The sequence below is a fragment of the Hyaena hyaena genome, unplaced genomic scaffold, assembly GCF_003009895.1.
Source record: "Hyaena hyaena isolate Hyena2069 unplaced genomic scaffold, ASM300989v1 scaffold_302, whole genome shotgun sequence".
Classification (NCBI taxonomy): domain Eukaryota; kingdom Metazoa; phylum Chordata; class Mammalia; order Carnivora; family Hyaenidae; genus Hyaena; species Hyaena hyaena.
Genome location: NW_024080936.1, coordinates 848678 through 862295, shown reverse-complemented (window position 1 = coordinate 862295; position 13618 = coordinate 848678). Strand labels below are relative to the sequence as shown.

The window sequence follows — 13618 nt, the reverse complement described above, 5'->3', positions numbered from 1 at the left end:
AGGCTGTCTCAGGCGCTGCGCCCAGAGCTCCCGGGGCCAACGCACATCCCCGCCCCCTTCTGTCCTTTCCTGGGGTCCCCTCCCAAACAAAGGGCTTGGACTCCAAGTCTCTCTCGAGTTCTCCTTTGTGATCCTGCTCAGCCCCTTGGCAAGACCTCAGGTGGGTGGCTGTGCCTCTCCGGGCCTCAGTCTCCTCATCTGTGAAGTGGGGCCGCAGGGCGTCAGCTCCTGATCAGGAGACCCCCCCCCCCCCAAGGACTCGGCAGACAGGGCTGGTTGGTCGGATGGGCTTTTATTGAGCCTCCCTAGCAGGCCAGGTGCTTCAGCCGCCAGCAGTGCTGCAGACAGCGGAGCCTGCGTCCCAGGTGGGGCCAGCTGCACATGACCTCCGTGGTGGACTCGGACGTGAACTCCACCGAGGGATCGGGCTGGCAGGACGCAGGCAGCTCGGGCGCTGAGGTGCTGCTGGCGGGCTGCTCGCCCGACCTGGGGGCCTCTGGGCCCGGCTCCCCGGGCCCATCCGCGGTCTCCCTGGGGGGCTGCGCGACGGGGGTGGCCTGGCTGGAGGAGGTGCTGGTGTGCTTCTTGGGGCTCGAGGGCTGGGCATGCAGCGGGGGCTGGCCCGAGGAGGTGACGAAGGACCGTGGGCGCTGCTGGCCGGAGGAGCCCCCTCGCGTCGGGAGCCGGCCCTGGGGCTGGCCCGAGGTGGTCTGTGAGGAGCTCCCCGGGGCCGGCTTGCTCGGGCCCGGGGGGCCGGTGGGCGGCTCAGCCGGGGAGCCGGTCGAGGAGTCCGTGGGGGGCTTGGGCTTGGGGAGTGAGGCGCCCCCGAGCTCGCCGGCCGGCAGGTCTGGGTGGCGGCTGGGCGAGCTCACCTGTCCTTCTGGACCTGGGTCACGCTTGCTTGGGCTGCAAAGAGACGGCCGTAGGGGTGAGGCAGGCTGGGCGCCGAGGCCGCGGGGCGCGGGGGGCAAGGCGGCCGGGGGCAGGGCCGGCCCCCCTCCTCTGCAGGCGCGGCTGCGGGCACACGCGGGGCCTGGGGGTACGTACGCTCAGCTCCAAGAGCGGCGCCGGGGCTCACGAGCGCCCGGCCGCGGGCCAGGGTCTGCAGGACTGGTTCCCGAGAGCACAGGAGAGAGAGGCTGGCAGTGAGGGGGTGCAGCCACACGGAGGCCAGACAGAGGCCGGGCAGGGGCGGGGGGGGGGCAGCGGGCGGGGGCACAGACAGACAGAGCCCGGGACAGACCCCCGCCCCCGCCCCCCGAGGGCACACACCGTCCCGGGTTATTCCCACTGCCACGTCCAGGGCTCGCCCGCCGAGGTCTCTCACGACGCTGTCCACCGCCTCGTGGTGCTTTAGGAAGAGTGGCCGCACGGCGCGGTGATACAGCATGTGCGCCCCGTTCCAGGGTCCGGGCATCATGCAGAACAACAGGAAGGCGCACTGTGGGGCGGGGTGGGGTCAGCGCTTGTGCCCGTGGGGCCTCCCCCATCGGACGCCGGCCGGCCGGCCTCCGTCAGACACCCCAGGGGCGGGAGCTGTTTCCTCAGAGAGGGGGCTGGGTCTCCCCCTCCCACCCCCAGCCTCCCGGTCACCTGCCTGCTCCCAGGAGCCCCCAGTCCCGTGCGCGTCCCAGGGGCGCCCACCTTGCCCGCGTAGTAGAAAGGGAACCAGGACAGGAGTAGATCGCTGAAGAACTCGGCCAGTCCGAACAGGCCGTACACCACCCAGTAGGTGAGCCACACAGTGTCGTCTTCTTTGCTTGGGCTCTCGATAGCTTTGATTCTGGGTGGGGAGGGGCGGTGGGCAGAGTCAGGGGAAGTCCGTCCCCCCCACGCCTCCCCCCAGCCACGGGCACTCACGAAGCATATGCTGGGACCCCCCAGCCACGGGCACTCTCCCCCCAGCCACGGGCACCCTCCCCCCAGCCACGGGCACTCACGAAGCATACGCTGGGTATACAAAGCCGATGACATTGCACAGTAGAGATGCCCCGAAGCCGAAGAGAAGATACAGGCTTAGCAGAGTGGTGGCTCCTGGGGGAGAGAGGCCGTGGCAGCCGCATGCTCTCGCCACCCCTAAAAGGGACCCTCCAGGACAGGGCTGCCGCCCCCGCAGCACCTTGGTGACACCTGCGATGGCCCTGGGCCCGCGTCTCGTGCGTGCGACCAGTTAGCAGCCGGTCTCCCCCGACCCTCAAACTGTGAGCTCCCCAAGGGCAGGTGGGGCCGGGCCCTGATGGGTAGAGTGGCGCCCAAGAAACATTTGCTGAACGAATAGGTGACCATCTGCAATTGTCACTGCCTTACTCCGCGTCCTATGGGGAAGCTGGGGACACGAGCCCAGCATTTGAAGGTAATAGGAGCAAACCGAAAAGTAAGGCTGTTTGATCTGTCATTAAGACTCGATTCCCAGGGGTGCGTGGGTGAGGGCTGTTGTCTTACAGTGGGGGCACCTGAACCCGGTGGGGTTTCCCAGACCCAGGAGAGCCCTCTGCTTTTCCACTGGCCGCGTGACACCAAGCACGTCTCTCTCTGCTTGGAGCCTCAGTTGCCCCATCAGTCAATGGGGTGGAAGTGGCCCTGCCTCCGAAGGCCGTGGGGATAGCTAGACACCACTCAGTGAAGACAGCTCCTCCGAGCACCTTCTGGGCGTAGAAACAGCCCCAGAGGCAGCGCCCAGAGAGCACATGCTGGGGGAGGTGGGGAGCGGTAAACGCTGCATTTATTAAGTGCTTCTTGTGTGCATGTGTCTGTGCTTCCCTGCTGTGTCTCACTCACCGGCCAGAACCAAAGGGCAGCTGGGAGGAGGCGGGACCAAAGCCAGGAAGAGAGCCCCTGGGCTCCTGGGAGATTTTACAGCCTCCCGTTATCTGCAGAGATAGGGGTCACTTTCCTACCAAAGGGCAGTCACCCCCACCCCTCCCTCCACCTGTCTCAGTCTTTGTCCCCAGGGTCTGGGGTCAGAGCAGGGAAGGGGCCCCCATCTGGGCCCAGGAGGTCTGGGTTTCCTCCGTTGTTACCTGGGCTGGGGGTGTGATCATCTGGGGCATGTGGGGCCCCAGAGTTCCCACATTTGGGCGAGGGGGTGGGGTAATGTCACCCCTCCCCGGGAACTTGCTGGCTGGGGAGGAGCACCTCTCCCTCAATCCCTATTCCTGCAGCCTCAGCAACAGGAGGATGACCTTGGACATTTGGGGGGGGGGGGCACAGGCCCACAGATCAGCAACAGATGGTACTCAGGGAGGGGGGAAGGGGAGGGAGGGAGGGATGCTCCAGACAGGGCAGGGGTGGGAGGGGCAGAGGCAGCCTTCCACAAAGGCCCTGACCCTCTGGGCCTCGGTTTTCTCCCTGTGCCTCCCAGCCGCCACGGGTGGGCCCCTCCCCAGTGCTCTATGACCCAAATTCCTGCCCACGGGTACCAGGGATGTGGAACGTCAGCAGAGAAGTCGGGGCCTGCTCCCAGGGACGGGGTCCTGGCCGAGCTGACACGGGGTGGGCGCTGGAGGCCTGGGAGGAATAAACTGCGGGCCTTCTCTGCCGGCCACAGGGACCCCCGGCTGGGGGAAATGGGGGGATCGTGGACTCCCAGGATCTGCACACACAAGGTGCTCAAAACATATGCCCCTGTCATCACCCAAAGCCCCCGCCACATCTGAACAAAGTGTTCCTGGGATTGGTTCCAGGGGGCCTTCCTGGAAGAGGTGGCAGAACAGGTGGGCCTGGGACACGGAAAAGGAGGGGAGGGAGCACTTCAGGAAAGCTTGCTAGACAGCTTCGGGGAGTGGCAGGTGGCCTCCAAGGTCACTGAGGAAGGGGAGGGGGGACCGGAATGGTGACAGTCAGGAGTGGCTGGCCCCTGCCCTACGGTCCCCCATCCAGTGTCTGCCCAGCCCCACCCCAGCTGTCAAACAACCCAACTCAACTATTCAGACGCAGGGCTGGGAGACTAGAGGGCACGCGTGGGGAGGGGCTGGTAGAACGATGGGGGGAAGGGAGATGGGAGTGACCCTTCCCCTCCTGGCCTGGAGCACTGGGTGGGGGGGGGACGGAAACACCTCTACACCTGCTCCCAGGCTGGTGTCCCCGTGGGATGTGGCAAGACTCTCAGGGCACTGGCCGTTTACCCCCGGCCCTCTCCTCCCCCAGGGGACAGAGGAACTGGAAGAACCGGACTTCGGCCTGGAAGTCACCCAGGACCACGGGGAAGGGGACAGTGAACGGTCTCCAGACCTGAGGACTGGAGTGAAGGTAATGCTGGGGGTGACACTCGCCCCAGGTCGCAGGGCGGGGCCAAGGGAGGGGCTGCGGGCAGACTCAAAGTCCTGGTCCACGACCCCTCCCCAGGATCTGTCTCCCTGGTGGACAGTGGGGTGCTCCCCGCCGTCCGAGCCCGCACCACGCAGAAGCCGCTGGCCGCAAGGGGCCAGGTCCGGGGTCCGGTTGCCCCAGGGCCTTAGTGCGCCCGTCGGCGAAATGGGACAGCAGCCCCGAGCGCCCCGAAAGGCTCACCCGCGGCCAAGTACCGCTTGTCGACACCTGTCTTGGCTTCGAGCGCCCCTAGCGCTTCGGTGACCAGGTTCCTCTGTTCCAGAAGGTGCTCGATGCGCTGGCGCAGGCCGTCCATGGCACCGGCGGGCCGGGGCCTGGCAGCCCGAGCTCGACCGCGGCCCCGCGCACCCGCCCCGCGGCGCGCGTGCTGCCTTTTCCCGGCGCGAGCAGCCCCGCTCCGCGCCCGAGATGGTCTCCGCCCCCGAGATGATGGTCTCCGCCCCCTGCCCCCCGCTCCGGCCAATGGGAGGGCAGGGCGGACAAAGGAGGTGGGGCCTGCCCCGTCTCCCCCGCCGCATTGCCCTCTGGCAGCCCGCGGCAGCCCCCGCTGCGAAGCCGGGGGCCGAGGGCGGGGCGCGGAGGCCGAGGGCGCCGATTGGTGGAGCAGGAGTGGGACGTAGCTGATTGGAGGGGCGGGGTCATGGCCGGGGATTATTGGCTGAGCCGTTGTGGGGGTGGAGCTGGGAGGGGGAGGAGAGAGGCGGTGCCGGGAGGGGGGCCGGAGCGGGCGGGAGGGCCTGGAGGAAGACCAGAGCTGATTGGCGAGAACGGAGGAGGGGCGGGGTCGACCGTGAAGGAGGCGGGACAGACTCTCGGAGGAGGCGGGGAATGGGACCGAGTGAAGTCGAGAAGGCGGGACTTGCTCGGAAGAACAATTCCGGTTGGACCGGGGAGGAGGCAGGGCTGATTCTAGGGGGAGGGGTGCGCAGGCAAGTGGGCGGGGACAGAGGGGCGGGGCCAAGTGTAGCAGCCGTGAACCCTGTCTTCCCCGCCGGTCGGAAGCTTTGGTCCCTGTACAAATGAGGGAGACTGAGGCCCCAGACGGTTTGGATCTGCGGGGCGGGCGTGTGTCCCCCCATAACGCCCCCCAACTTCGGTCGGATCTTCGCGCTCCTGGGGTGGGGGGGAAACGGGGTGAAAGCCGCAAGGCCCCCTGGGAATTGAAGCCTTTCAGGGTTGCTATGGCCCCGGGGGCGGGGCGGGCGCTTGGGCCTACTCGGCGGTTTGGCCAGGGGGAGGGGTTTTCGGTGGCCCCGCCCCGGCCCCGCCCCCGCCGCCATGCGGCCCGCCTGGACTGCGCTCTGGCTGCGCCTAGCCTTGGCTCTGGGTCTGGCCCTCGTTGGGCCCCTGCCTGTGGGGTGGTCCTCGGCCCGGGTCCCCATCTATGTCAGCAGCTGGGCCGTGCGGGTGTCCCAGGGTTACCGGGAGGCCGAGCGCCTGGCGCGCAAATTCGGCTTCGTCTACCTGGGGCAGGTGAGTGGCACCCGAAGGGACAGGAGGGGCAGGGGCTGGACGACGCTCCGGCAGACTGGGGGGAACCCGGCTCACCCCTGCCTCGACCAGCCTCGGATTCTGGGACCCCTAGACGGCACCTGAAGCCCCCACCTGGGCACCTGGATGAGGGAGGATGCAAACAAGTGGTGTTGGCCTCTGTCCTGGGGGACTCCATCTGGGAGGCAGGTGCCATCGTGGCGGATGCTTCCCCGCGTTCCCAGATCTTTCCTGACGGGCAGTACTTCCACCTGCGGCACCGGGGCGTGGTTCAGCAGTCCCTGAGCCCACACTGGGGCCATCGCCTGCGCCTGAAGAAAGACCCCAAGGTAAGCCTGCTCACCACCTCTTGTTATCCCGTCACCCGCTCTCTCTGAGTCTCGGTTTCCACTTGGTCCCCCTGTCTGTACCATGGGGACCATCCAGGGAGGTCACCTGGATGACACCGGTCATTTGTGGGTGCTGAGCTCTCCTCGAGGCCTTGGTGCACTGTCAGCATTTCTTTTTCAGGGGGCCTGCCCCCCACCGCCCTCCTCACTCTCACCCTGCAAGGTCAGGGTTCACACGTACTCCATAAAGACAGCAGATAACGTTCCAGTTCACGGCATGGAGAGAAGGGAATTGGTCCTTTTTGTGACCGAGACAATGGTTCCACAGTAGGGATCCTGCCTTCAGTCACCCAGGGAGGCTGTGACGGCCAGAGAGGTGCCAGATTGGGAAAAGGCATTAGATGCCAAGCTGGGGACTTGAGGCTGGGGTCTTGCAGAGCCCCAGGAGGCCACCATGCGGTTTGGGCTGGGCTGGGGGGCTCATCAGCGTGGAGGCAGCAGGCTTGGTAGCTTGAAACTCCCTGCGAGCACTGGGGACGGAGAGAAGTTGCCAGTCTGAGGTGTGGTTTGCACGAGAGAAGCCAGAGCTTGCCAGTGGGTGGGATGCGTGCGACAGAGAGGAATCGGGGCCAGCTTCCAAGTCTGGAGACAGTCACCCCATCGCTGGGGTGGAGCTGAGGGCACGTGAGCTGGTTCAGGGAGTGGGAGATCAGCAAGGGGGAAGGAAGGGCAGAAAGGTCTGAAGAAGAACAGCCTGGGGCAGGCAGAGGGGCTATGTGCCAAGGCCCTGGGGTGAGGCAGCCGTTGTGCCTCCAGCGGAGGGAGGCTGGTGGGGGCCAGCCAGGCAGGGCTTTGTGGGCCCTGGAGAGGAGGGCAGCACTGGAGGCCGGGGGCAGGTGTGGCCATCCAGGCATGTTTTGCGAGGGGTGCGGCGTGGGCAGAAGGATCTAGAACATGGACTGGGGAAGGGTCAGGGCTGGACCCCAAGAGCAGTGGCTGCGTTGTCAGTGGGCCCTGAGGGCCTTGGTCCCCGCCGAAGGCGAAGCCGCACGCACACGGGGGCCGCAAAGAGCAGCCTCAGCAAACACGAGGTCCCGGGCCCTGTCCCACACCGCAGTGGCCCCAGGACAGGGTGGATGACCCAGACACACATCGCACCCCGGCCACGGCCCCACCGGGCGTCGCCCCTCCGTGGAGCTGGGGAGGAGGCCCGCGCAGACCCTGGAAGCAATTCCTTGGCCGGGAATTGGTGGGAAAGGCTTGGGGGCCAGGGCTCTCCACGCTGCGTGGGCGTGAGAGCGCTGGTGGCTGCGGCTTCGGGGCTGCGGCCTCCTGCCGTGCGCGTCTGCCTCCAGGTGCAGTGGTTCGAGCAGCAGACGCTGCGGCGGCGGGTGAAGCGCTCGGTGGCGGTGCCCACGGACCCCTGGTTCCCCAAGCAGTGGTACATGGTGAGCGGGCCGGGCCGGGTGGCGGGGCCAGGCCGGGCCAGAGCCCCGCTGACCGCAGCCCCCTCCCCCACACAGAACAACAAGGTGCAGCCCGACCTGAATGTCCTGCAGGTGTGGAGCCAGGGCCTGTCGGGCCGGGGCATCGTGGTGTCTGTCCTGGACGACGGCATCGAGAAGGACCACCCGGACCTCTGGGCCAACTACGTGAGACCGCGGGGACCCGGGGGGTGCGGGCTGCCCCAGCTCCCATGGGCTGCCCCCATCCCTCATGTGCCCGCTCATCCCCAGGACCCCCTGGCCAGCTACGACTTCAATGACTATGACCCAGACCCCCAGCCGCGGTACAGCCCCAGTGATGAGAACCGGTGAGCCGGCGTCCCGCGGGCGTGCGGGCAGCGCCCTGTGGGGAGCCGGAGGGGCCGGCACTGGCTCCCCTCTCTGCCTTGGAGCAGGCACGGGACCCGCTGTGCCGGGGAAGTGGCCGCAGTGGCAAACAACGGCTTCTGTGGAGCAGGTGTTGCCTACAACGCCCGGATTGGAGGTATCAGGGCCCGGCTCCCAGGACAGACGGCGGCCGGAGGGGTGACGTGGGCGCCCAGGAGCGCCAGGGAGAGCTAGCGGACAGACCACGGCGGGCAGCTTTGGGGGATGCAGGGCCCAAGCTCGGGGGTGGGGGGGAGCGGAGCCCCACGCGGACGCCCCCGCTCCAGGGGGGGCCTGGCAGGGAGGGCGCGGCGGGGCTGCCGCAGAGGCTGGATGCCCCCCCCCTCCCGTGCAGGCGTGCGCATGCTGGACGGCACCATCACGGACATCATCGAGGCCCAGTCGCTGAGCCTGCAGCCGCAGCACATCCACATCTACAGCGCCAGCTGGGGCCCCGAGGACGACGGCCGCACGGTGGACGGCCCGGGTATCCTCACCCGCGAGGCCTTCCGGCGCGGCGTGACCAAGGTGAGCGCATCCCGGGGCCTCGGGGGGCCTGGGCCCGCCCTTGAGACCGACGCCCCCATGCGGTCCCCCGCCCCTGTGTGCAGGGCCGTGGCGGGCTGGGCACGCTCTTCATCTGGGCGTCAGGCAACGGCGGCCTGCACTCCGACAACTGCAACTGTGACGGCTACACCAACAGCGTGCACACGCTCTCGGTGGGCAGCACCACCCGCGAGGGCCGCGTGCCCTGGTACAGCGAGGCCTGCGCCTCCACGCTCACCACCACCTACAGCAGCGGCGTGGCCGCCGACCCGCAGATCGTGAGCGCCGCCCGCCCCGCCCCCATCTGTGCTTGTCCCCCCTTCCCCCCACCCCTGCCGTCTTCCCCCTCCACGCCTGCCCTCCCTGCCCGTCCCCTCCTCCGCCTTTCTCTCCTCCCAGGGCTGCCCTGGGGCACCTGGAACCCAGGGGGGGCCCCGGACCGGGCCCCAGGTCGTCACCCTTTCACCCACCCTCCTGCCCTCCCGGCGGGCAGTCTCCCCTGCTCTGTGGCCTGGGGGGCGCTCCGGGCCCTGTTCCTGGCGGTGGCTCTGTGGCACCTTCTTGAAGTCCAGGGTGGGTTTTGAACAAAGGCTGGCTCTTCCGTGTGCCAGGACCCCCAGCCCCCCCCCCGCCCCCCCAGGTCACCACAGACCTGCACCACCGCTGCACCGATGAGCACACAGGCACCTCGGCGTCGGCACCGCTGGCTGCGGGCATCATCGCCCTCGCTCTGGAGGCCAAGTAGGTGAGGGAGGGGCCCCCGCTTCCTGCGCCCCCCCCTCCAGCACGGCCTCAGCTCACCCCCCTCGCCTGCCCCCAGCCCCTTCTTGACGTGGAGGGACATGCAGCACCTGGTGGTCCGGGCGTCCAGGCCGGCGCAGCTCCAGGCCGAGGACTGGAGGGCCAACGGCGTGGGGCGCCAAGGTGAGGCAGGGCCGGGGAGAGGTGGGGGTGCCACGCCCCCAGGGCGAGTGACACCGCCCTCCACACAGTGAGCCACCACTACGGCTACGGGCTGTTGGATGCCAGGCTGCTGGTGGACATGGCTCGCACGTGGCTGCCCACGCAGCCCCAGAAGAAATGCGTCATTCAGATTGTACACACCCCCACGTGAGCACCCTCCTCGGCCGCCCCACCCCACCCCGTGCCCGCCCCTCCTCGCCCCACGCGCGTCCTCACCACGGGGGAGGGGGTGACAGACGCCTCGCTTTCCCCACATATAAAACGAGAGGGTGGGCTCCGCGACGTGAGCCTCGACCCCGCCGCTGGCCCCTCCGTCTCCCCCCGCAGGCCCGCAGAAGGGGCGCTCGCGGCCCCCGCCGCCCCCAGCCCCATCTTGCCCTTGACGGAAGTGAGGAGGAACGTGTCGGCGTGCGCTGGCCGTGCCAACCGCATCCGCTCCCTGGAGCACGTGCAGGCCCAGCTCTCGCTGTCCTACAGCCGCCGCGGGGACCTGGAGATCTCGCTCACCAGCCCCATGGGCACCCGCTCCACGCTCGTGGCCATCAGGTGCGGGAGTGGGGCGCCGGGACTCCTGCCTTCCCCAGGTGGGGGGAGCCCCGTGGGGTCGGGGTGGGTCTGGGTCTGCTCAGGCCAGATGCCCGACGCCCCGCCCCCCGCAGCCCGCGCTTGGCCCTCCCTCCACCCCCGCCCACCCTGCCTTCCGCCCCAGACCCTTGGACGTCAGCGGCCAAGGCTACAACAACTGGATCTTCATGTCCACCCACTTCTGGGATGAGGACCCGCAGGGCCTGTGGACGCTGGGCCTAGAAAACAAGGGCAACTATTTCAACACGGGTGAGAGGCACACACAGGCTGGGGCCTCGGGCCCGGGTCACCCCGCTGCGCAGGGGCTCCTGGGGGCTCCCTCAGAGACCCCGCGGTGTCTTCGGAGAATAGTAGACGCTGGCTGTGGGCGCTCGGTGGGGGTTCAGCCTGGGGCCATCAGCGTCTGGGACTCCAGCTTGGGGTGGGGGGCGGTGGGGGCCAGGAGACCAGAAAGGTGGGACCAGGCTGCCAACAGCCTCTCCTCTTCTCCCCCGTGCCCACTACGACCCCTGCCCAGGGACGCTGTACCGCTACACGCTGCTGCTATACGGGACGGCCGAGGACATGACCGCGCGGCCCCCGGGCCCCCAGGTGACCAGCAGCGCGTGTGTGCAGCGGGACACGGAGGGGCTGTGCCAGGGTGAGTGCCCGACGCGGCACGGCCTGCTCCCTGGGGGGCGGCAGCGGCGGCTGGTGTGCGTGTGCGGCCCAGGGCGGGAGGGCGCACAGGGTGGCGGGTCTCGGCCTCACGCTCCAATGCACATGTCCCCCGTGCAGAATGCCACGGCCTCGCCTGTGTCCTGGGCCACCCCTGCCTCTCCAGCTGCCCGCCAAGGTGCTTCAGCCACAGCCGGCAGGCAGTGACCGCTGGGCCTGGGCGCACGGCTGCTCCCGCCCTGCGCGTCTGCCCGAGCTGCCTCGCCTCCTGCTACCCCTGCCTCAGCAGCTCCCCGCTCAGCTGCACTGCCTGCCCCCCGTCCTACACGCTGGACGAGAGTCGGGGCTCCTGCTCAGGACCTGTCCCTCCCAGCAGCCTCCCCCAGCCCACCGCGGTCGCCCACCCCAGCTGCCACCCTGGCCGGGTCCAGCCCGTGGAACTGGCCCTCCTGGCCCTGGCCTTCGGGAGCCCCTTACTCTGCAGCGTCCTCGCTGTAGGCTGCCCACCGCTGTGGGGGTCACCTCGCCACCACCCCGGGCCCTGCTGCTGGCCGGGGCCTAGAGATACGTGACTGGGGGGCAGCCGTAGCCGTGTGCCCGGGCAGGCACCGCCGTCCTCCTCTGCTCCAGCCTGGGCTCAGGGTACGTGGGGCTGCCCCCCCAGGAGGGCCTGGCTGAGCACCGGGGCCCTCAGGCCAGGGGCGGCCTGCTGGAGTCCCGGATCCGAAATTGGCAGGTCCAGGTGAAAGAGAGAGAGGAGTCTAGCCGCACAGTTTGGGACGGGAGTGGGGTGGGCTGGGGCGGAGGCCCTTCCCAGCCCCGGAAGTGGGGGGAGGGGCAGGGGGAACGGATGACAGCATCCAGAGTCTCGGGCACCACGCTTTGCAAATAAAGGTTGAATAGGAGGTGCCAAGTCTGCGGTCTCCTTTGGGGCAGGAGCAGGGCCCCGTCCCCACGGCACGCTTGGGGGTTCCCTGGTGCCCCGCTTGCAGACTGTCTTCTCCTGGAGGACTCAGTGGCCCACAAAGGAAAAGGGGCAGCCAGGGCACACGTGTCTGGGGTGGACAGGAGTGAGGTGGGGGCTCCCAGGCTGGCGTACTGCCTTCCTAGCTCCTCCTACGTTTACCTCCCCCGTTGGGATGTGTTGACGCTGAGAACTAAGAAGCGCGTGGTTCCCAAATGGCTCCTCGAGCCGCTGTTCCGCGGCCACACACAGGTCTGTGAGTTTGTAGTAACTGTGGTTACTCTGCTCCCTGGGCGTCTCGAGGAAGCCGAGGGGATTATGGGCTGGAGGTATGTTGCTTTCACTTGCCCCCAAGCTGGATTTTCCTGTTCGGGACATTTCACATACGTTCTGGGTCCGTCCTCGGGGCGGCGGGTGTGGGCGACGTGCTCCTGCTCGCGGCCGAGTGGATGCACAGTGCGTCGTCCGTTCTTCCATCGATGCGTAGTTGGGCGGTTTCTATGTCCCGTGCCTTGCGAGTCCTGCTGCTGTGAGTGTGCGCGCGTGTCTGAGCACCTGCTGGGCCCGGGCCATGTGTCCAGGGCTGCTTGGCCGCCTCCTTGGAGTTTTGGTGGCCTCATCTGTGCAACATAAGTCTTGCACCTGCGTCACCCAACGGAAGATCAAGAGAGGTCGTTTTCCCATGCGGCACACAGCAAGCACCCAAAATGTGCCAGCCTGGGGCAGACACTGTGGGAAACCAGAAGTTCTGTAAACCGGTGATCAGAGTTACCGTGTGACCCAGCAATTCCGCTCCCAGGTATGTACCCAGAGAAAGAAGAGCATGGACCTGCACAAAACCTTTACAGGGGTATTCTCAGCAGCACGAGTCACAACTGCCAAAGATGGGAACAACCCAGATGCCCATCAAGGGATGAGGTCAAACAACGTGTCCACCACACACAGACACATCATTCGGCCACAAGCGGGAGTGAGGCGCCCCCACACCCGCCGCCCTGCGGACAGACCCTGAACACACGACGCTCAGGGAGGGAACCAGACACGAGAGGCCACACCGGGTGTGAGTCCATGTGTGTGAAACATCCAGAACAGGCTCACCCACGATGGGATGGGGCTTGTGGGGGCCGGGGGCTGGTTGGGGGTTGATGGCTAATGGGAGCCAAGTTTCCTCTGGGATGATGGACAGTTCTGGAATTAGACTATGGTGATGGTTGTACATCTCTCTCAAAACCACTGAATTGTACATTTTATTTTTTAAAAATGTTTTATTTTTGAGAGAGAGATGGAGACAGCATGAGGAGGGGAAGGTCAGAGAGAGAGAGAGGGAGACACAGAATCCGAAGACAGGCTCCAGACTGTGAGGTGGCTGTCAGCACAGAGCCTGACGCGGGGCTTGAACCCACGAACCGGGAGATCATGACCTGAGCTGAAGTCGGATGCTTAACTGACTGAGCCCCCCAGGCGCCCCTGAATTGTACAATTTAAACAGGTGGACTGTATTTTGTGTAGATAATATCCAGTAAAGCTGTTAAAAGGCTCAAAACCAGCCCTAGTCTCTGAGCCTGTCTTCCCGCCCTAGCTGTACCGGGAGGAACCAGGCAGGGCAGAGGCGGGATGTTTTAGGGACCAGAGGGGCGACCGTGATGGAATCTAGCTGGCGACGCGACGCTGAGCTGTGTCCAGCGTCCCTGGCCGCCTCCCCGGTTATTGGCGCGGCCAGCACCCCCCACCCTCCACCCCCGCCAGGGCACTAACTTTGCTCCCACAACAGCCACGTGGGTTGGGAAGCCCTGTCCACTTTCGTCAGAAAACCGGGACTTGGGTGCTTTGTTACGCAGCGAGGGGAGCCGGGACAGGACCCCTGCCCCACCCCATGCTCTTCC

The 13618-nt window shown here is 67.1% G+C and overlaps 2 protein-coding genes across 6 annotated transcripts; one reads left to right on the top strand and one right to left on the bottom strand.

Annotated features, from left to right (window-relative positions):
• Positions 1 to 780: 780 nt before the first annotated feature.
• Positions 781 to 4714, bottom strand: REEP6 (receptor accessory protein 6). 2 transcript variants are annotated; one of them, XM_039247965.1, is made up of 6 exons: positions 4510 to 4714; positions 1941 to 2034; positions 1645 to 1783; positions 1273 to 1441; positions 1048 to 1110; positions 781 to 906 (listed from the first exon to the last, which is right to left on the bottom strand). In XM_039247965.1, exons 1-6 carry the CDS (start codon positions 4622 to 4624, stop codon positions 869 to 871), a joined length of 618 nt encoding a protein of 205 aa, XP_039103896.1. In that variant the 5' UTR covers positions 4625 to 4714; the 3' UTR covers positions 781 to 868. The 2 variants fall into 2 exon arrangements, with proteins under 2 accessions (XP_039103896.1, XP_039103897.1); XM_039247966.1 differs by lacking the exon at positions 1048 to 1110 and having other exon boundaries at positions 4510 to 4712.
• Positions 4715 to 5572: 858 nt separating this feature from the next.
• Positions 5573 to 11691, top strand: PCSK4 (proprotein convertase subtilisin/kexin type 4). Of its 4 annotated transcripts, none has more exons than XM_039248119.1 (15): positions 5573 to 5802; positions 6045 to 6149; positions 7505 to 7597; positions 7673 to 7801; positions 7886 to 7962; positions 8050 to 8138; positions 8376 to 8548; positions 8632 to 8844; positions 9207 to 9307; positions 9387 to 9490; positions 9559 to 9676; positions 9857 to 10075; positions 10239 to 10363; positions 10632 to 10705; positions 10892 to 11064. In XM_039248119.1, the coding sequence occupies exons 1-15, from the start codon at positions 5608 to 5610 to the stop codon at positions 10976 to 10978; spliced, it is 1902 nt and encodes a 633-aa protein (XP_039104050.1). In that variant the 5' UTR covers positions 5573 to 5607; the 3' UTR covers positions 10979 to 11064. The 4 variants fall into 4 exon arrangements, with proteins under 4 accessions (XP_039104050.1, XP_039104048.1, XP_039104046.1 ...); XM_039248117.1 differs by having other exon boundaries at positions 5574 to 5802; positions 7709 to 7801; positions 10632 to 10754; positions 10892 to 11691; XM_039248115.1 differs by having other exon boundaries at positions 5574 to 5802; positions 10632 to 10754; positions 10892 to 11691.
• The last annotated feature ends 1927 nt before the right edge of the window (positions 11692 to 13618 follow it).